Source organism: Podarcis tiliguerta (assembly GCF_965153285.1).
Source record: "Podarcis tiliguerta genome assembly, chromosome: 9".
Classification (NCBI taxonomy): Eukaryota; Metazoa; Chordata; class Lepidosauria; order Squamata; family Lacertidae; genus Podarcis; species Podarcis tiliguerta.
In genome coordinates, this window is record NC_139542.1 from 26,166,454 (window position 1) to 26,189,546 (window position 23,093).

The window sequence follows — 23,093 nt, forward strand, 5'->3', positions numbered from 1 at the left end:
CTAAAACTGTTATTAACCTGAAGCACCACTTTAGCTAATGGGGCCTCCTGCTGCCTCCGCACCGCTGGAGCACGATTTCTGTTCTCATCCTGAAGCAAAGTTCTTAACCTGAGGTAATATTTCTGGATTAGTGGAGTCTGTAACCTGAAGCATATGTAACCCGAGATACCACTGTACTCTGCTAACAAGGCTTCCATAGTCTCAGGCCAGAAACAGCCACCAGTCAGTGCAGAGACAATACTGAGCTAGATTGACCAATGGTCTGATTTGGTATAAGGCAACTTCATATGTCCATGTGAACAGTAGCATAGCTGCCACTTCAGCTGCCAGAAATACCTGTAGTTTTTTAAAGCAGGAGGTTGATCTTATATTTATCACGTAAAGGTAAAGCTAGTTATACAACAAATACAAATTGAGCCTGGGCCCCTGTCACCTAAGAACTGAGCGGAATAGCTGCAGTTCATTGCTATAATGCAGCTTCCTCTTTCCTAGGCAATTTGAACAGCCAAAATCAGAATTTGTCCCATGTTCTCTTCTGACACCTGTACCCACACAAGTTCAGCTCGGTGCTCCAGTGTTGAGCTGACATTGTTATTTCTTTTTGTGGAGCAGACCTGTGAAAAAGCCTTTGTGTTTGCAGGAGGGGGAACGGTTTTTTAAATTGTTATTTTTGTGTATTTTGCATTTTCATTTTGTATATGTATGTTGTGAACCACCCTGTGATCTTCAGACGAAGGGTGGTACACAAATTTAATTAAAATAAACATTGCACATACCTTTGAAAACCAAGAAATCATTCATATATATATATATATATATGTATCTCAGCATATCCACTCTGATATTTATTCTTCTATATTACGTTGGCCTGCTTATCCCCCACATTTCTTCCTCCAAAAATATCAACCCTATATATATAAGTTGCCTTGGTAGAATGTGGTGAAAGGAGAAAACCTTGAAATAAATCTTCCAAAATGACCTTTTATCTAGGCAATCAATATATTTTTTAAAAAAACAAAGCGCTTTGCTTTGCTTTCTCCAGGTATGCATTGCTCTGGATCCATGCATAGTATACACTGTTGATGCCAGCTCAAAAGGTACAGAAAATTTGCAGATCAATATGAAACACTTATTTAAGTATATCAATTCACATCTGTCCAGACTGATAGCTTGATACGTTCTTGTAAATTACACTTCTGTCTCTATGTAACATCACGCTCTGGGTAGTCTGAGACTATAAGATTATACTGCATTTGAGACCTTCAACAAGAAATTGATTTCCCTTTCTGAACCACCCAAATATGTAAACATTTGGGCGTTGTTGTTGTTTTTAGCGGCACAGAACTCGTAGTGTCCATGCCATTTATTTATTTTTTAAAAACCAGACACTTCCACTTCAAAATTGTTCAAAAGCACGTATTTTTCCGGCTTGCATGCATACATTGCTTCCTTGGTTAATTAGCTAGCAAATGGCAAGTAATGATTCTCCATGGTCTTCTCAGTCAAGCCCACTTTGGAAACCTGCTGTTGTCATGCTCCCTAACTGCTGCCTATGATAACACTAAGTAACAAACGTCAGACAAAATCACTTCTCTGCTTGCCTCTGAAGAGTGATCGTGCCATTTAACTCCAGGAATTATTGGTTTGCCTTCTGTTGGGCACAGCATTCTACCCTCTTTATCCCAAGAACTCATGCCTAGAGAGACATTAGGATGCACTTCCAGAATTGCAGGAATTTCAGCTTCAAAACTACACTACTGCAGTATCTACTGATACTAAGACTATGCTGCTGAATTTTTATGGGGTTTAATCCCCACCCCCGGCATTGAAGCTTCCATCAGTGGCAAAGTCTGTTGCTTTACTAATCATTTAAACACCCTTTTCAAGTTATTCATATGATTCATAATGGTTTCCTCCCAATGATTGTCACATTGGCCTCGGTCCAGTATATCTGAAGGAGCGTCTCCACCTCCATCGTTCTGCCCGGACACTGAGGTCCAGCTCCGAGGGCCTTCTGGCGGTTCCCTCACTGCGAGAGGCCAAGTTACAGGGAACCAGGCAGAGGGCCTTCTCGGTAGTGGCGCCCACCCTGTGGAACGCCCTCCCATCAGATGTCAAAGCGATAAACAACTACCTGACATTCAGAAGACATCTGAAGGCAGCCCTGTTCAGGGAAGTTTTTAATATGTGACATTTTAGTGTATTTTTCATCTTTGTTGGAAGCCGCCCAGAGTGGCTGGGGAAACCCAGCCAGATGGGCGGGGTACAAATAATAAATTATTATTATTATTATTGCCAGGATTCGGACACGGACATTTCTGCAGCCTAAGAGAGCTTCTGGGATGTCAGTAACTGAGAATGTGGGAGATCCCTCTCTCCGCGCCAGCTCAGGAAGCAGTCATCAGAAACTAAACGGCATTGAATTCAGCACATGGTAAGATGGAAGAGAAGCCAATGACACAATGCAGTGAAATGACCACGTATATGCTATTCTTATAACTTGATTACACTTTGCATATCAGTAAATTAAGGTTCAGGTGGAGACAGGTGGGCCTCAACAGAGCTTCCTTGTTTTAAGGCACAGGTGCTCTCAATAGCTGAAAGAAAAGGCTATTTCACCGCAAAAAAATTGAATGGGCTTCTTATGAGCTGGATGGATTCATAATGTTCCTTTGATCTGATCTGAGATTCCCATGCTGTTATCTTCCAGTATTGTTGTTGCTGCTGTTTTATTAGTGATGGTGAGTTACATTAATCAACTGAGAAAGTACAGTCTATCTATGTGGTGCCATTCAAGGCCCCTGGAGCCATGCCTTTAGACTTCAGTTTGCTTTCTCAACCGAATAGAGTTTTGGGGCTGAAACAAGTGTCTATTTTTACCTGCAGCCTTCAATTTATGAGCATCCATAACAACCACTTGAAAAAGTGCAATCTGCAAGTATTCTTCGGCTTAAGAACACTGAATCATGCTTCCTTTCTCTCCATGGTTTTATGGCGTGGGATTTCAGAAGTACTTTTAGCTATTTTAGAGCGTGACTCTGTGAAACACAGAGGTGATCCGAGAGGGGTTGTTTTGACGTGGAAAGTATGTGGCAGAAACACATCACTTTACTCTTTCACCAGCCTTGCTGGAAAAATACCTACGCATCTAAGCTATTGTGGTGCTAATGACCTCTGCCTCCCCCTACACAACAAAAGAACTCATGAGGTGCTCCTTATGTATGAAGAGCTGTCCAATATCCATGCAAACTATTGGATTTCCTCTGCAGGGAAGTTTGTCTGGAGCCTAAATTGATGTTCTTCAGTGCCTGGTGAAGATTTTTTTTTTGAAGGGCGCACCTTGAATTAACTTTTCTGATCCAGTAGGGAAGGAAACTCTATTTTCAGCACTATAACTGAGCCATCCATTCTTCATTGTGAATGGGTTTGAGCAGGGCTTTTTTCCCAGCTGAAACTCACTGAAACTCAGTTCCAGCACCTCTCAGGTGGGTGCCACTGCCATTCTAAGAAAACAAGGAAGGTGTTTATGGTGAGTTCCGGCACCTCTTTTTCTAGAAAAATAGTACTCGGTTTTGGAACTGCGACCTTGCAAGGTGCTTTTGTTTTAACTGATTTTTATGTTGGTATGTTAATTTTGTAATTGCATTTCATCATAACTCATTGCAAACACCCTGGGATAGATCTGTATGAAGGACAATATACAATACCCCCCCAATGGATGGCATATTGAAGAGAAAGAGGACTTCAAAGAGGAAGTCCTGCACATTGTGGCCCCCCACACCCTGTAATTGCATTATATGGGGGTCATTATATGTCCAATTTATATATAACAATTTATTTATTTATTTATTTATTTATTTATTTATTTATTGTATATTATCTACATACATTTTACTTTCTGAAGACTGAGTGTTGCTTTCAGTGTTATATTTCCTTGCTTGCATTCTCAAAAGAAATGCCAGGAAGTTGAAACCATGCATCCTAATGATGTGCAAATTGTTGCAGATGAGTTTCTAACACCCTTCTGATAAACCTTTTGGGAGTTTCTGTGTTAGTTGTTGCTACTGCTGTTATTACATATATACATACATAATTTTATTTGTATGGCACCTTTCCTTAGTTAAAACAATGCTCAAGGCAGTGCCAGAGGTATGAAACAGCCAGCCGAGTTGTTAGGAAGCTCACACAGGGAGCCTGCTTCAAACTAGATCCCAGCTCTGGAGAGACTTCAGGTCATTTGTGATCTGAAGCCTTGCTCTTGTGAAGCAAAAGCCCAGCAGCCTTTTCCCTGCGCCCTCTCTCTTTCGCATATTCACATGCTTTGCTGGGGGAAGTAGGGGAGCAGCAGATTTGTAATGGGGAGGTATCAAATTTCATCTGCGTGTGCCTCAATTATATCAGCATCTCACCTGAAGAGAGAAAGCTTTAGCTTGGAAGAGGTTAATCATGGTCACAAGGAGGTGTCTAATCAAAGATAATATTAGATCAGTTGTGACGAAAGAGCAGCATATAGGAAGCAACTTCACTTCACGCCTTGTCAGTATTGGATGGTGCGACTGAAAAGAGTTTCAAAGAGGGCACCAGCAATGAAATGAGCTCTGGTGTGATTAACGCAGCTTGTCTACCAGTTTAACTTTATTTTAAGATTGTGCGAAATCACTTCATTTCTTTTTTTTTTTTTATCCTAACATGCATATTTGCAAAGAGGTGTTACAAACAGAGTCTTGCACTAACTATGGCTTGGCAAATAAAAGCAGTCTATTCCTGTTTTTTCTTTATTTGGGGGAAAAATCCTTTCATGAATATGTGGGATAACCAGCCTCATATAACCAACATGTTTAATTAATGCATGAAAGGGTTAAGAGCATAGAGTAAGTTGTCCTGCCAGGCTTCGCTCACCTTGGGAGGAACAAGGTAATTAGACCTACTATTTTCTCTCAGTCTACCTGAGAAGTTCAACATGTGATCTAAGCTGGTTGCTCTAAGCTCAGACCATATGGCTTTTACAAGCTATTATTTAGGTCCTGTACCAGTACTTCAGGAACTAAACCAGGTTCTATTGCATGTGTTTTCTGGCTGCTCTATGAAAAAAACACCTGACTCTGACCTTTCAAGATTTGTAAGTAAACAATTTTTTAACTTACCAGTTGTGTGGTCATTTTTCAATGCTAGGGAAAGAGGTGAACTTTGAAAGGAACTTAGAAGTAAATCTTTTAAAGGTCTTTCATCCTATATTTCCACACTTTTCCTTTGTTGCATATTTTGTGATTTTAAATCTCTGCTGGGGTTCTCTCATCAAAGAATACTTGCTCCATATCTTGATCTTGGCATCTAGGGAATACTCCTTTTATATCTATTTTCATCTTTGCCACCAACAGAATATGCTCTTTTTAAGACTGGCATTAACTTTGCCAACCTGGTGCCATCCAGCTGTTTTGGACTACAGCACTGGATTTTGCCTGTCCCCAAAAAGAAACTGATGCACTCCAGAAAGTTCCAGATGCTTAAGCCATGTTGTTTAGCTACTGTATGATGCACAAGACTGGAAGTCTCTGTTGATGGTTGCAACTGACTGGAAACTCAGTGGCGGAGAAGCCGTTTGGGTGCCTGGGGCGGCATGCCCAAGGGTGAGGCCAGCTGCCCATAGGGGCAGGGTGCACCACAGGGCCTCCAGAGTCTGCCTGCCTCCTCCCACTCAGCCGCCCTACAGCTGGGGGGGGAGGCAGTGGGCGGACCATTTGGGCAGCATGGAGCCTGCGCACGCCCACGACTCTCCCAGGAGAGACGCATGGCTCGGGCATGCTGCAGGCGCCATGGTGAGTGCCACCCGGCATTTTGTCACCCCCCTCAGTGGTGACACCCGGGGCAGACGCACCCACTGCACCCCGCTTCCTCCACCCCTGCTGGAACTCTCTAAGATTCTGATATGTTTCCTAGTGGAACCAGATATTTCCAGACATTCTGGATGAGAAAGCAGCGCAATTTCTAGTGCTGTCAAGTGGTTCAGCCATTTCTAATTTCACCTAGGGTTTTTCGCTACAGTCAATATGCAGCTCACATGGTTTTAACTGAGGTCCTTTAGGTCCATTACCAAGCCTTTGCTGACTTTAATGATGTCCAAGAATTTTGCCTAGTGAGATACCTTTTCAACATAAACCTGTTATGCAATCACATAGTTTCATCTTTTATTGAAAAGACATAGGCAAATAGAGTTGCAAGAGGCTAATTAACAGACTACAAGCTCTTTGGTCTACAAGCTCTTTGTATCTGGGGAACCTGGTGTGCGGTAGCAGAACTGCTGCCTGGTGGGAGCGCAGACTATTTGCCTCCATGCCTACTCTGTGAATTTGTAAATAAGCAAATGCCACCAACTTAGATGGCTTTCAAAGAGAATAAGATCATAGAGGATAAGTCTATCAGTGGCTGCCAGCCATAATAACTATGATCCACCTTCACAGTCAGAAGCTATATGCCTCTAAATGGATGCCAGTTTGGGGGAATCATAAGTGAGGAGAATGCTGTTGGGCTCAGGTCCTACTTGCGGGCATCCCATAGACATCTGGTTGGCGCTGTGAGAAGAGGATGCTGTGCTAGATAGGCCCTTGGCATCATCCAGCAGGGGTCTTCTTCTGTTATGTAAACAAAAACTCTATCAGTCTCCAAAGAGTGCCCTCCTTTCCTCCCAAACAAGGAAACACAGGTCATGTTTCCCTTGGAACTACTCAACACTTGGAGGAGTGGGGAGTAACACAGTAGTATTTTCTGTTGCTCAGGTGACCTATTACTGCCACACACTTCTGTCTCCAAAGCGTAATGTTCAATCAGTAACAGCGATGTCCTTCACATGTTGAAGTGTTTGCCATTTTCTCCCCGTCCACATTATTTTGGCACTCTTAATGGCTTCAAAGCTTTTATTCCCCTCCCCTCAACCCCCTTGCAGTCATGCCATATGGTCTCCGTTTTGGAGAAGGGGATGAATCAGCATAAATAACCAGGCTATTAGGCGGTGACAGTGAGCGATGTGCTGTGTCACCTGCCCTTGACAACCTGCTCTATCAACAGGCACCGAGTCCGTGTGGGCAGGATTCCAATTAATCACCGCCTGGCAAGACAAGGGCCTGGGTGTTTAAATAACTGTGAGGCAATCCTTTGTTGGCAATGTAAATTATGCAGTCCAAGCTGAGGATAGCTCCCTAACTGCAGGAAGGCAGTCTATCAAAATGTCATTAGCCGGTGTGGAAAGCCAGGCTATTACTGTTAATGCCTGTGCACGTAGTTGGAGATTTTGCTTAATGATGAATTTGATGAAGTCTGGATGAATCACTGTTGATTGCTCCTCCATATTCACGTCAGGTATCTTTCTCACAAACATACCCAACTTCTTCTTCTTCTTCTTCTTCTTCCTTGGCGATCACTCGTAGCTGAGTAAGATTGTCTTCCGTGGACACAGTCTTAACAGTGAGTCCGTAAGTGACGGTGGAGGCCAATTCTGAATCCACACGTCCTTCCACAGTGGGGACATAGGCTTTTGGACAGGAGGTGATCACAGTGAGGGTTTGACAAACGTGTCTTCCTCTTAGCACGCTTCTCCCTTTCGTCCTGAGTTCGAATGTCTTCAAAGTCCACGACACCTTTGGAAAAGGCTGGTCTCCAATTGGAGTACTTGCAGGCCAGTGTTTCCAAATTGTCGGTGTTTATACTGCTCCCCACCCCAAACATCCCAACAAATAGCCCTTCCCTTTCAATTAGCCTTTCTCTTTCCATTATAGACAAATTATAAGGTAACAGAGAACCGTGCAAAAGATGATGGTGGGTCTGTCTTTCACTCGGTGTTTGAGGGATCTAGAGGACTGGGGAAAACAAACCTCTGGTTTGTGTCCTTTATTTGTTAGATGACAGAATTGCAAAGAAATGCCTGAAGGCTAGGATATCTGAAAGACCCCCTTGCTCCCGCGTGAACCTGCCTGTAGGTTGAGATCACCTTAGGAAACCCTGTTGTGTTCCCAGAGGTTCACTGAGTGGGAATGCAAGACAAGGCAGCACCTGGTGGTAGGATTCCTCTGCAAAGGAGGCAACACTGGCTCCATTCCTGATGGTTCTTACATGCAGGCTTTGTAAACATGGTTATTCTGTTTAGCATTTAACGGTTTTGAAGATATGATTGTTCTTGTATGTGTGTGTCTTTTAAAAAACTGCTGCTTTTGAATTTAAAGTTTCAGTTTTATTTTTTATTTCAGAGAATGTGTGACCTAGGAGCAAGTGTGTGATCTGGGGAGTATCTTAAGCACCAGCTAGAGAAGACCACATTTGGCGCCAACCCCTGCCTTTAGGGAATTTATCACAAGCATTTAAATAAAGCATTTCCCTATGCTTCTGCAATTTGTTAAGCACTTTTTTATTTTTAAAAAGATAGATCATTTGGCAATTCTATCTGAACATAAAATAACTATGTATTGTTCCATCAGGATGATTTGATCTCAGCATGAACTGGCAATGCTATGTTATCCTGTTGAAATACTCTTTTTTATGGAGCTTCAAGCAGGCATTTTGGAGAGTTTTATCTTTTACAGAAGCCAATATGTGATTCTCATTATTTCATGCCTTTCTAAAAGTCCCGAATCAGATTAGAGCAAACACTAAAAATGCAGCACAAAAAAATTTTTGCTGGAGCAAACTGTGATTCCAATCTTCAGGAAACATTTTATTGGTGTATTTGTTGTACTTTCTACTGATCAAAATCCCATTGAAAAAGTCTTCATTTATCAAATTGTATTATAGGCCAGATTCAGAAGATCAAAATAGCCAAGGGAATCCTTTTCACTAAATCAATCAGTGAAGATGTACGCAAAGCTTTGAACTCCATAGAGTTATACTTCCATTCTTCCATTCCATTTATTATAAAGAATGGAAGTATAACTTGCATGCTCAAACACCACAATCCCCAATGCCCCTGACTTAATAAAAGAACCAGTCATGACATGATATACAAATTTTGGGTTAAATAAGACCACATCTTTTATTGATTGCAGATGTAATAGGTTTGGCATAGGCATTGGGTATAACCATTAACAGCAAGCCTGCCTGCTGGAAGTATTTCCATGGGGATCGCCCCGAGATGAGGAGGACCTATGATATACATCAAATAGGATCACCCCCGTGTGAGTGCTGCCTTGAGGAGTGCGATGGCCTTAGCCCCCGCCTCGGCATCCAGATAGAAGCACCTCCTCTTGGATCCCTTCAATGGGATACCCATTTCCTTTGGAGGGGCAAGCGAAGGCTTACAACATCCCCTCCACCAAGAGTAATGCCAGCCCAATGCCTAGACTGCCAAAGCTGCTGCAATTGCTATGAGGTAGGCAAACCCCACAGATAGTGCCAATTGGTCTGAAGGACAAAATCCTGCCCAGCCCTGAATATGGCGACCAACGATGTCCATAGCAAGGCCCAGTACATAACAACACAGCAGACAAACAAAGGGAGAGTGGACAGGTGAGCAGAGCGTGCAGAGGACAGGGCAGTCATCACTGAGTGGACTTTAGTGAAGCCTGCAGGTTCAGTTAGTCCCACCCCCTGAAGAGCACCCGCCCCTGAAACTGCCTACCATTGGTGAATTTGCTCCAAGAGGTCTCCTGCATCCTCAGCATCTTCCTCTGAGGATGGAGAGCTGGAGCCCTATGGCATGACAGCCAGGCCCAAGTCAAATGCAGCCTAAAGTAACTCACTTCAGGTAAACCCATTCTGAATTGAGCAGTGGGGAGCTCACCTTTCCACTAGCTTTCTTGTAGTACAGAAATAACTTGAAGTTGTGATTTTGACTATTGAGAGTCTAGAGATTTTGGGTTTTGTTTGTTTGTTCTGCCCGGACACTGAGGTATAGCGCTGAGGGCCTTCTGGCGGTTCCCTCACTGCAAGAAGCCAAGTTACAGGGAACCAGGCAGAGGGCTTTCTCGGTAGTGGCACCCGTCCTGTGGAACGCCCTCCCACCAGATGTCAAAGAGAACAACAACTACCAGACTTTTAGAAGACATCTGAAGGCAGCCCTTTTTAGGGAAGCTTTTAATGTTTAACAGACCACTGTATTTTAATACTTTGTGGGAAGCTGCCCCGAGTGGCTGGGGAAACCCAGCCAGATGGGCGGGGTGTAAATAATATATTGTTTTTGTTTTTGTTTTTGTTGTTTGTTTGTTTTGGGGTGGGGGATGGAATATGGGAAGCGGCTGTCAGTATATGGAAACATCACCGCTGCAGACAGCCAGATTGTTGACATCACATGATGCGCCTATCTGTGGGAAAGAAGAATTTCCCAGGACGTTCACAGGCTGGATAAGTCTTTGTGAAGAGTGTAATTTGAAACCTTCCGACTGTGCATGCTCAGGAAGTTTGTCTGACTTGCTAGAAGAACTGAACTGAAAGGATGTGTTTTTTCTGTAGTGCTGTAATGTCAGGAATAAACATCATGTAAATAGATTTCTGACTTATTTTCTTTCCCCTGCGGAAGCTGGAGGGAGGGGCTGTGCATTTTACCCAAGCTTCGGAAAATGTCGCCTATCAAAATCTCCCTGGTCTGTCCGAGATATCAGCCAGAGGAGGTTACCGGTATGCAAACTCCGAGGACAGTGAGAGGGGCCAGCCTCTAAGGAGGGGGCTTGCAAACCGACAGCGGCCATCTCCTGAGTCAGGGCAGAGGGCTATCAAGCTCAGTACTGTCAACACTGACTGGCCATGGCTCTCCAGGGTTTCAGGCAAGGGTTTCTCTCAGCCCCACCTGGAAACATCTGGAATTGGACCTGGGCCTGTTTGCATGCCAAGCATGCACTTTACTACCACTGAGCTACATTTCTTCCCTGAACTCAGAGAGAGAAACTAGCATCGAAGGAGTGAAGCAGGTCACCAGAGAGAGATTATGCTGTACTGTAGGTTTATAGATTTTCTGCTGCTTTTGATTTATTTTGACTGATTTACTATCCGATCAGCAGCCATTTCCCCTTCTTTGTTATTACAAACAGGAAAAAACACCCCAAACACAACACCCTGAATTGTGAAGAGGCTACAGGAGAGAACTGAACAAAAACATCTACTCCCAAGTCTCAGGCAGGTTCTATGCAATGAGTCTTTGATATCTGCATTTAATTATGTCTCAATTGGATTATAATAATCCTTTTCCTCCTTGTTTCTCGCTTACCGTTTTCTCCACTTGTCTTGCACTTAATTAAAAATGCAGGCAGCGCAGCTAAGATGGTGAAATTAAGGTTGACACACAGGAGAATTTTGCTTCTGCCGGATCTTTTTTTAACCTGTAAAAGTCTGAGCCTTGAGGGATCTTGGTGGGTGATTTTTTTTTGGGGGGGGGTGTTATGTGTGTTCTAATATAGGAAAATCTGACAAAAGCAATTCCACTGGCATTGCTTGAAGGTGAGATAAGATTCCTGTGAGATCTGTCCTAAATAAAGTCATCCTTTGTGGGGGAACACCCCCCCCAACATCCATGTTATACATCCATTTGGAGCGGGTTTTGGTTTTTAAAAGTGTAATTACAGATGTTCCCCAGGGCTGAGGAAAAAAATTGTATTAGTGATAGGAACAAATAAGACTAGCAGATAATTGTGATAGTCCAGCCCAGCCCACTTTGTGCTATTCTATACCTGCTGGGTAAGGGCAGTTTACACGGTGATCACAAACAATGGGAAATGAAAAGCAAAGCAAAGCAGTTGTAATACAGGGATATTCTGTATTTTATTCTGCTATTCCCCTCGGTCCAATAAATATCCCTCATGCTTGGTCTCTTCATGCCCGGCTGAGAGCCATTTTGTTGCTTGTTGTCTACAAGAAGGGACCACATAATTGCAAAAATCCAGCTGGGGTCACACCTGGATCCACAGGATTGTGTGTATGCATCCGTAGCTGGATAAGGAACCAGATATGCAAATAGATGCTCTGTGTATTTGGTCTTTGATGTGATCCAGCTGCTAAGGTTTACCTGCACATAGTCCTAACGTGATCATTGACAAGATCCCCGAGTATAGCCATCCCCTTCAAAGTCCTTCTAAACTAGTAGACCCCCAACCCGTCGAATAACCTTTTCTTTGATCACCATGGTGATTGCTTTGTTCATTTTGTAGTTTACACCTAAATTAACCCTAAAAGCTTTCCTTTTAGGAAAGATTGTGGAAGAAAGGGGTGAAGTTCACTGCATGTACTTTGTTAAAGGAAAATATTATGAAAATGATGTATAGATGGTATTTGACTCTTGTAAAATTAGCAAAGATGTATCATAATTGTGATAATACATGTTAGAAATGTAAAGAAAAGGAAGGAACATTCTTTCATATGTGGTGGACCTGCTCCAAGGTGAAAGACTTATGGGAAAAGATTTATAATGAATTGAAAAAAATGTTGAAATATACATTTATAAAGAAACCAGAGGCCTTTCTTCTTGGAATAACAGGTTTGGAATTGCCCAAGAAAGATGTTAATCTATTTTTGTATGCCACAACTGTGGCTCGTATTTTGTTAGCTAAAACGTGGAAAACTCAAGAATTACCAACAGTAGCAGAATGGCAGATGAAGATGATGGATTTTATGGAGCTAGCCGATCTAACCAGAAGAGTCCGCGACCAGAAGGAGGAGGAACACCACGAAGAATGGAAGAAATTTAATGATTATTTAGCTAAATTTGTTTAGCTAAAATAACTGAAAATAGCGTCCAGATACTTAATGGGCTTAGGATTGTATTTATGTTAACTGATGAAATAATATGTTTAATACAAGAAGGAGAAGATTTAAAGATGTTAATGTTTAATTTAAAGGGTATTAAAATTGGGATTTGGAAAACCGTTATAAGGATATGCAATGAAATTCAACTAAGGGGAAACGAGGAAGTCGTTTTACAAAGTAAATAACTGTTATTTTCAATAAGGTTATGATTTATGTTTGTTATGTTTTGTTTGGTTTTATGTTTTTGTTTGTCGTTGATATTGTAAAAACCATTAAAACTTTTGCTAAAAGCTTTCCTTTTTGATCTGCAATCCCTCTGAATGCTCTGTGTTGAGAAGTTGTTTGTTCAGAAACCCTATTGTTATCACTGCCTGCACATATTGAGTACTGTCCTTCTGCAATAGGTGTAGCCAATATAGCACCTTCCAGATGTTATGGGACTACAACTACCATCAGCATGACCAGTGATCAGGGATTATGGGAGATGTAGACTAACAACATCTAGAGGATGGCATGTTGGCTCCCCCTTCTCTAGAGAAGAGATAGCTGGACCCTTCTTGTCATAGTTACAAGGGCTGAGTGGGCTCTCTCCAGTCACCTACCCAGAGATAGTCATTGGTTGGAGAGAGAGATCTCATTCCCCAGGCTGAGGAACCTTCCCAGCATCCTAGTGCTAAGTAAGAAGGTGCTCTTGAAGTTCCTGCAGTGTTCCAGGTGTAGCTTCTTCTTTTTTGGTAGGAAAACTGCCTGGTCAGAAACAAAGTCTTATGTCGTATTCAGCAGTACACAGGGCACTTCTTCATGCCTGACAGGTACCCCATGCCAGCTACCCATCACTCCTGAGAGCAGACAAATTAGCATTGCAGGAAGTTGGAATTGATGAGCCTTTTAACACCACAATTCTATATTTTTACATTTTTGATTAATGGAGAATGACACAAATTCACTATTTTTAAAAGGATGTGATGACAGTGGGCTTCTAAAGACTGGGGATTTTTTCTTCTTCCTCAAGTGTTATTGTCGTTGCTACAATAAGAGTGTGTTAGAGGTGGGTTTATACTGGACCATCTACACAGCATTGTGTTTTACTAGTTGTTCTGTGAAGCCTCCCCAGTGTAACTGCTCTCTGGAGGGGCAGTCTTGTGCTTTGTTGTTGTTTAGTCGTTTAGTCGTGTCCGACTCTTTGTGACCCCATGGACCAGAGCATGCTAGGCACTCCTGTCTTCCACTGCCTCCCGCAGCTTGGTCAAACTCATGTTGGTAGCTTTGAGAACACTGTCCAACCATCTCGTCCTCTGTCATCCCCTTCTCCTTGTACCCTCAATCTTTCATGCACTGACTGGAAACATGCACTGACATGCACTGACTGGAAATAAAGCAGTACGCCCATCACAAACCTTTCTTAGGGGCAAACAGTACTGAAAGGGGAATTGCATATAACCACTCCCATACCATAATGAGCACAAATAAACATGAAGGCACAATGAAAAGGACATCTGGAGGAGTCCTACGATAAGAGGGGCAGCCTGAGGCATTGGAGCATCAGCTCAGCTGCACAAAGGCTGGCATCTCTTTAATGAATCTGAAATGGACATGGGAAGCATTCCATTTTGGCATTTGGGTATCATTTCAGTGACTGAAATTCATTCCTCCTTTATGACATTTTGAAATCCTGCAACACGAGCTTTCAAAGTACCAAATGCCTGTTTACAATCCATTTGATAATTGGAAGGTTGAAGAAGAGGACTGTGTAGATGGAAGGAAATTTCATATCCTAACATGTTGAATGGTCTCTGAATGCTTTCCTAGATCTTCATTCCACGGGGCAAGAAACAGGGATGAAGGAAGATTCCAAAATGGGGCAGCTCTAAATGTGGACAGATAGGCAGGCTGGCCCCATTTTGAGTTGCATCCTTTAAGCTAGGCCTGTCTGGAAACGGGGCTCACGCCATACCTCTGCTGCTCTCCTGCCTTCCCTGACAGTCTCCCCACAACCAAGGGGCAAAAAAGCTTTGCCATAGGGTAAGGGTGGGGGAGAAACTAAATCCACTTTGTAATTAAAGATGAATCTGTCAAGTTCACACTAACTTATGTCAAACTCACACGGTACAAATTCCTTCTATTACTACCATGGGGAAAAGTAACAGGTGACATGTTCTTTTTGACCAGGAGAGACTCTGTAGGCCCTCTGGCTAAAGAAAATCATTTCTTGCTGGGGATCACCAGCTCATAAACAAGCCTACAATTTGTGTCTGGAAGGGAGCATTCTCCTGTCCCTTACGCCCTTTCCCAAAGTAAGGCATCAACATGCTCCCAAGTAATGTGTACAGAAGTAGACAGAAGGGCAAGAAAATGACAGAGATGTGAATAGAGGCCTTGAGGAAGGGCACCCCAACCAGTTGTGAAGGGGAAGTGCTTGGAAATTGGGCCTTTTAATTTTATTTTTGTTTATTTTTTGAGGGGGGGGGCTCAATATTTGTTGAGTGTTAATGTCAAATAACCCAGTTAACTTTTTTGGAAATGCTGGAGGGTGCTAGCAAACACAACTTTACCAACAGCCTAATGACTCCTCTTCACAAAATCAATGTTTACTGGCGCTGACGTATCAGAAGAGACAGAAGTTGCTAGGCTACTCCTACTAATCTCAATATACTTATAGGAGTGGATATCACCACATATGGGCCAAAAGGTTTCTGCACCTCTGACTTATAGGAATATATCAGCGCACATCCCACCTTCTTTCTATAATAATTTAAAAGAACCTTTGATACTTATGAGTTTTAAAGTTAGCAAATACTTATTTTTCCAGAAGTTTGCCAATGAAATGCTTCAAGCAAATATAGTTGGAGAAAAAAATAAACTTTATTTACATATTATGTGTCATCAAAGTATTGTTGTGTCTATTATTTTCTAAAGCACTCTTTTGGTGGGGGTTTTTACATTATTATTAGTTGTTAAGTTATTAGTTGCTAATTATTAGCTGTGACAATGATAACAAATGTGATAAACTTCATTATTATTCTGGAATCAAACTTGCTGTGGGCCTAATTTTCCATCTCCCGCGGTTACCCTCATTCAGAGCTACATATTTGCTCCAATAAATACATAGAGGTCTTATCTTAGAATTACAGAATTGTAGAGTTAGAAGGGACTGGAAGGGTCATCTAGCCCAATGCCCTGCAATACAGCAATCTCAGCTAGAGCATCCATGGCAGATGGCCATCCAGCTCTGCTTAAAACCATCAAGGAAGGAGAGTCCATAACCTCTGGAGGGAGACTGTTTCACTGTTGAACATCTCTTACTGTCAGAAAGTTCTCCCTGATATTTAGTCAGAATCTCCTTTCTTGTGACTTGAAGCCATTGGTTTGGTCCTACCCTCTGGAGCAGGAGAAAACAAGCTTGCTCCATCTTCTCTGTGGCAGCCCTTGAGACATTTGAAGATGGCTATCATAACTCCTCTCAGTCTCCTCTTTTCCAGGCTAAACATACTCAGCTCCCCATGGAAAAAAACAAGTGCTAAGTCAAGAACAAACCTTGGCTACAGTGCAGAGTTTGTCTGGAACAAGACAAAACATGAACCTAGGTTGGATGCATTGCTATGCCAAACCATGGCTTAGCTCCAGGTAGCATGGGAGAGAAGTAAAAGGGCCTTATATTTTTCCTCGGAGTACCCTCATCCTGGTTTGTCCATGCTTAGCCATGGTTTGGGTTTGCATTGTGAATGAACCAGGCATGTATGTATATCTCTTTCTTTGGTGGACTAATCTGAAACACCTGGGTTTTGTTTTTGTTTTTTAATTCAAGGCAATAATTATTATTACCAAAACCAGCCCTCCCCCCCCCTTTTGTACTACAATAACTGTGCAGAAGAAATGGGTAAAGAGCTTATCGGAATAATCTAGATTGTTTCCATTTGAAAGTGCTTCACTGCTTTGGTGTTAAGTACGTAGTAAAAAATAAAAAATCCAGCTGTAGGCACAACTGATTTCATTTCCCCAAATGCTGTGGCAGCAACCAGCCTAAAGGGAAGCAGCAGGTTGAAGTGCAAATGGTCAACATTGCATTTAGAATAGCTAATAATAGTAATAATCCTTTATGCTATTGTAGAGCCTTTTATGTAAGAACAGAAAAGGTCACAGGAATACAAAGAGTGACTATTTCATGGCTGCACACTCACTTAGTGTCCTTTTAACATTTCCACAAGCTCAAGGGGAGGGGGGGCAGAGAGAAAGAGAGAGAAATAATTGTAAAGAAAGTAACTAAATATATTCCCATACTGATGAGGCAGAGAGGATGAGTGATAATACTGGGGGCCACAGCATTTGTTGACCCTATAGCTATTTGGCCTCCAGTCATTTCCCTTTAATGCCTGCACAATTGTCAGTGGGAAGACTTTAAGAGGATTGGCAGCACCATTCAAGGACTGCTGGTTATGAGAATCCACCCCATTTCAACACTGAAAATATTTACTGCCAGGCTAGGATCAATGCAGACAAGAATTAGCGGGTATCCTGACTTGCCTGCACTAGGTACAGGCCGCAGGCTGGAGAAAGTATTCCTTCACATAACGAAAGTTACAAATATTCTGAATATTTCAGATGGGGCTTTCCAAGCACCAGAGAAATCTCTTAGATATGGCTGGCCATATCCATGATGAAGTGTTATACAGTTTCCAGGTGGGAACCATGTTCTGACCTTAATTTTGGAAGCAAGCCTCAAAGAGGTGACTTTCTCGGGATACAAAGGCTAGGGGTGAACTACTCCATTTGTTCACTTGCATGCAAAACTTAAAAGTAAAGGTAAAGGGACCCCTGACCGTTAGGTCCAGTCGCGGACGACTCTGGGGTTGCGACGCTCATCTCGCTTTACTGGCCAAGGGAGCCGGCGTGCAGCTTCCGGGTCATGTGGCAAACCAGAGCTGCGCACGGAAACGCCGTTTACCTTCCCACCGGAGTGGCACCTATGGATCTACTTGCACTTTGACGTACTTTCAAACTGCTAGGTTGGCAGGAGCAGGGACCGAGCAACGGGAGCTCATCCTGTTGCGGGGATTCGAACTGCCAACCTTCTGATCGGCAAGCCCAAGAGGCTCAGTGGTTTAGATCACAGCGCCACCCGCGTCCCTCCCACATACAAAACTTACCATGCTTTTAACAAAATGCAGCAGTAGAGATTGCGATCTGCAGTAGGAAGACCAGTGTGGATGTGGAAATGGATAGGGAAAACTACTTCTTAACTCTTTCTCACCTCTGGTGGGTCTCCCCACCCCACATACCTAAAATCTCCACCATCAACTGCTTTTCCACTTGCAGGGGGAAATATATATGTACAACGTGTGATGTGACATTACTGTACTTTGTATTTCCTGGCACAGCCACCAGCAGCCAATGATGTGAGCAAATTGTACAGTGTGCTGATGCAAGCTCACACCTTGTGTGACACCAGGCATGAAACTAGGAACGCAGGAAGAAGGGAAATGCCTTTCCGCATTTCCTGCAGTGTCCAGATCTACCCACTCGGCAGGGAACTGAAATGGGGCTTCTCCAGATATTGGATATTGGTTTGTGACTAGTCAATTGTGACTCCAATGCATGAATTCCCCACTTATGGGCTAAGTGCCCCTCCTCATAGGTGCTGGGATGCACGACATCAATAAAAGGAAAAGAAGAAGAGGTCAAAAACAGCAGCACAGCTACCTCTGCCCTCTGCCAAGAAACACCACTGTGTCCCATCCATTTCTTCTGAACTTGATGTGAGGCTACTGTCTTTGAATCAGGTGTTGCAGGATTATTCCCCCAATGGCCAAAAATGTGATAAAAGATATCCTTCGAGCCAATCATTTGGAGAAGCCCTTAAGACCCAGCACTATTGCTAAACATTCATCTGTGCAGCTTCAGGACAAGCGCCAAGGCAATTGGAGGCTGGAGGAGGAGGAATAAAACTATTGATGGAGTGGAAACCTTTACGTCTTGAACTGTTTAATCTTCAGGGCTTAGGGACCAGGTGATAAGACGGTTGCTTGTGCACTCATAAAAAAAAGAGGATATGGTTCAGCAAAATAAACAGGACAAAATAGGACACTGATTTGCATAAAAATTGCATAAGCTAATTTATATGAATAGGTGCAGATTTTAAATGACATACCACAGTTTAAACAGAAATACAATCCATCTCACCATTGTGGGGAAGACTATGACCTGGTGATCTTTGTGCCTACTCTGTCTGCTGCTTAGGTGCTACCTGCAGTCCCTGCGCCTTAATGGACTTGGACAGGACAGCCTTCCACATAGAGCTATATCCTTTGTAAAGTAGGCCACACGATGATCTTAGGCATCCAACCACTTGGAGGCATCGTAAGAAAAGAAGAGGAGCCCTTCTAGGAATCCAAAGGGAAACAACGGGAGACCAACTACAGAATCTTGCAGCAGAAATGTTTATTCTGTAGAAGTGTGAGGAAGAAAAAAAATAAGGTGTATCCCCCTAAACAAACAAAGAAAGCTAAAAAATATTCCAGGGTGATTGAAAGTTTTGTCCCCTTTAGTTCCAGCATCAAGTATATATCCAGGCAAATGGGATTTGCAACAGTTCGGTAGAAAACAATCCATTTTCAAGGCATTAAACATCAAAGTACATATTGGAATTATTTTCCAGTGTGTTTGTGTGTGTGTGGGGGGGGAGCGATTATGTTTTCTATATATATTTATATAAATCCAGTTCTTGCAACATGGCAGATGTAAGAGTTTGTGTCGCTTGTGAATCTTTATTCGTTGCTGTAGATGCAGCAGTGTTGGGGAGCATCCAGTCCTTGAGTCCACACTTTATAAAATGCATAGGAAAGAGACACTGGATGCAGAGAAAAAGAAAACATGTTTTCTTTAAATGAAGCATTTATTACCACCCCCCCTTGACAGCATCGCTACTCTGGAAACTCCATTAATTTGTCTCCGCCCCCCTTTTAAAGCTATCTATGGCATAGATATGCCTTAAGACAAAACTCCTCTACAAACACTTTTAAAACAGCTGCGAGGTTGCTTGCATGTACTAAAGTGGTGAGAGATTGTAAGGAAAAATAATGCTAATATTAAGAAAGCTTGCAAAACACTGTGATATCAAATTAGAGCCTTTGGGGAATCTTAACAAGGAAGGCAAATTTTATTGTATGGATATTATTAGGCTAGAGAAATTATGAATATGGGGCGGACTCTTTTCTGTTGACACCAAGTCAACCGGAGGAAGTCTCAGCTCCTTCTACTCAGAACCAATGTTCAGTGATGCCAGAAGCATAAATGAGTGATTACACCCCACAAGATTGTCACGGCTAAAATGGCCACTGTTTCTTTAATGCGAATAAAGCTGGCTCAGCATGAGTCAGCAGCCTGCACCAAGTTGTATATATAGAGTGAGAAATGTTAGTTTGGTTGCTGGTGTTTGGGTTGGTTGGTTGGTTAGTGTTGGTGTGTATAGTTGTTCAGTCGCTTTTGCACAAAGACTTTTAAGAATAAAACTCTGCAAGGATATTCTCATGGACTCTTTTTGTGCCGACAAGGGTCCAAGGACCAGGCTGAGGAGACAAAGGGAGGTCAGAACCTTTTCCTCCTTCTTTTTGCTTTTTACAAACACTGACAAAGATCAGTTGTTTATCCAACACAAATGTGCTCCTTAGCAAACCTGTTTCAGAGAACAAGTGTACGGCTTAGATCTAACCTATTGTGGAAATTGCTCTTAAGCTCTCACACAACAGCCCACACAAGCCTGGAAGGCATGCCTGAGACTGGTGTTCCCAGCACAGAAAGAGCTTTTAAATCTCTCCGCCTTGCGGTGCATTTAATCTGTGTGATGTCAGCTGGCCGACGACCAACCACAGAAAGCTGCAATTGCGTAAGTTAAATGCATGCAACTTATGAGCCAACTTTATGTCTAAATTGTCAGGAGATGTGTCTTGTAGAGTTAATTAGCTCCTTCCCCCAAGATACATATTTTATTTCATTTCATAATTCAAGCATTGTGAGAACTTGGATCAACAATGATGCTTGTATATTTCACCTGTTCAAAGTGCATCATATCCTCCATACTAAATAAATCCCTGAACATGGAAACCTAGATTTCAAGAAGGGTTGTTCTAGCCTAGTCTCCCCTGACACACTAGTTTTCTATGTGGGTGCTCTTTGTTTTTGTGTTTCGTTTGTTTTGAAATACACTCCATGAGACTAGGCCTATGATACCAGGAAGTGGTTTCATGTCTAATGAAAACAGGACAACAGAAATGGTGTGGGTCACACAAGCAATTTGTGGTATGCTTTGTTAAAAATCACACAGCACCTTTCTATACACATCTATTTAGAAATTTCACTGAGTTCAATGGGTCTTGCTCCTAGGAAAGAGAGTATAGGCTTTCAGCCTTAAGGCACCATTAAAAAGTCACTGTTGCAAATCATTTTTAATACCCCATGATCCACTTTGTCCTGTTAATCAACACAGTTCTTTCTTTAACACAACTTTGTGATACTATCCCTTACCTGATGTGTGACATACTTTATGTAAAGTCCTCAGCGATACACTTAAAACTGATTTTGAAGCATGGTTACTACTCAGCACGAAAGCTCCCATTGAAGTTTTATCTGGGTACTTGCCGAAAAATTCTTGTGACAGTCACAGAAAAGCATTTTGTTTGGTAATGTAGGAGGCAGTGGCGGAGATTCATGCTCCGGCACTGGGGGGCAGAGAGCAGGGGCAGGGCTGGAGCATGTCCTGGGGGTGCGCCGCCCACAGAGGAATGATGTGCATCCTGGGGGCGTGGCATCCAGTGCAGGTGGGGGAGGGGGCCAGCCGTAATGGCACCCCATCGGGATTGCACTGCCAGGGGCACTGCACTCCCCCCGCACCCCTCTTGCTCCACCAGTGGTAGGAGGCGATTCATGGGGAAAGACACAATTTGGAGGTTGCTTGAAGTCACTCCACATACTGGTACTAGGAAGGTAGAACTTTAGGGAAGAAGCCCAGAACGTGCAGAAGGCCCCCAAACACCAGTGTTGTTGTCTTACCATATTTGAAAATTAAGAAAGACACAGCGCCATCTAAAGAGGGGAGGCCTTGTAAGACTGTTATGTCTTGAGTCTAAAATCACCTAACGGCACCCCTGACTCAATGAGGCAGTCATTGCCATATGACCAGTTTCTTGTGTGAAGTGGCACAGCGCATAGGTGAGACACTTATTATTGCTACAACCACTCAAAAGTGCCAACCTGAGGCCGAGATGCTATGCACAAACTGGTGGCCACCATGTGGAATAATCAACACCACACAACAGCTGTAACTTCGTAAGCAGCAACGTCTCCTTAAGAAACATGCTACAACAACAGACTTGAGCTTCTGCTGGCCTATATATATATTCTGACTGAAGAGTGTTCTGTATTATTAAGAAGAAGGAATAAAACAAGCAGCACAGAACAAGCAAGCATACCTACAGGAATGCAGACCCTTGGAGAATGTAACTGCCTTCATTTTACTGGGGGGGAGGGGCTAGCTGCAAGATGAGCCCCAAAATAACAAAGGAGGGAGGGATATAGAAGCTGACTAAAATTGCAGTTGTCAAGGAAATTACAAACCTCGCAATCCACCGAGAGATGTTTCCATCCTTTGCTTGTGTCTTGACAGACTGTAATTTGTCATATAGGATGAAGACTATCGATCATACATACAGTTTCTGTGACTGTCTGGTAAACAGAATAAGTCTGAGCCCCAGACTGGATAAAGAACAATGCCTCATAGCTCAGAATCTTTCCCCAGAAGCTGACTAAAAACGGCTACTAATAACTGTCAGCCTGTGCATATTTAACAATTTTGCTCTTTTCTGGTTGTGTGTGTGTGTGGCCTTTTAAAAAATTGCTCTTGAGAAAGAATTATTCATGAGATCCTTCACTAATAATCGGACGTGAACCAGGAACGTGAAGAGTGGGAGAGTGAAAAAAGCAGGGCATCGGCGCTTTGGTGTCTCTTTGCTATCTCACTTTCTGAAGTTCTTGTCTGAGCCACGATGGCAAAGGTTGTCCCAGTCTGTGCAGCAGTTTGGATAGTTCCACATTGTGATCTCTGTAGTAGTTTGAAAGGAATGCCCTAGACTGACAATGAGGAAAAGAAATCAACTGTCAGACTGAGTCCTCTGCATAGGATTTACCTAAAACAATAATTCTTATAAAACCCTTTTCTCAGGCCACTTGAAAGCTATAGGGGGATCTCAGCCAACCCCTTAATAAACTTGTTTCTTTGTTCTACAAATCAAAACACATGCATAACTCATATATTTTATTCATGGCAGTCTTGCTTTTCTCATGTGATGGATGTGCCTGTGGGGCTATATAGATTCATCTTAAAATCTTGG

At 42.7% G+C, this 23,093-nt stretch overlaps 1 protein-coding gene across 3 annotated transcripts in view; it reads right to left on the reverse strand.

The window, feature by feature from the left end:
- Nucleotides 1–18,799: 18,799 nt before the first annotated feature.
- The window catches only part of LOC310685256 (bifunctional heparan sulfate N-deacetylase/N-sulfotransferase 4), a 122,326-nt gene continuing 118,032 nt past the window's right edge, over nt 18,800–23,093 (reverse strand). For 2 of the 3 annotated variants that reach the window (XR_014515130.1, XR_014515131.1), the window contains 2 exons: nt 22,321–22,833; nt 18,800–19,558 (listed from right to left, as the gene is read on the reverse strand). Coding sequence is in view for 1 of the 3 variants with exons in the window: in XM_083457242.1 (XP_083313368.1) it covers nt 22,714–22,833 (120 nt within the window). In the remaining 2 variants the exon portion in view is untranslated. Of the gene's footprint in view, nt 19,559–20,148; nt 22,834–23,093 lie in introns of those variants that run through there. The other variant, XM_083457242.1, reaches the window with a different exon arrangement.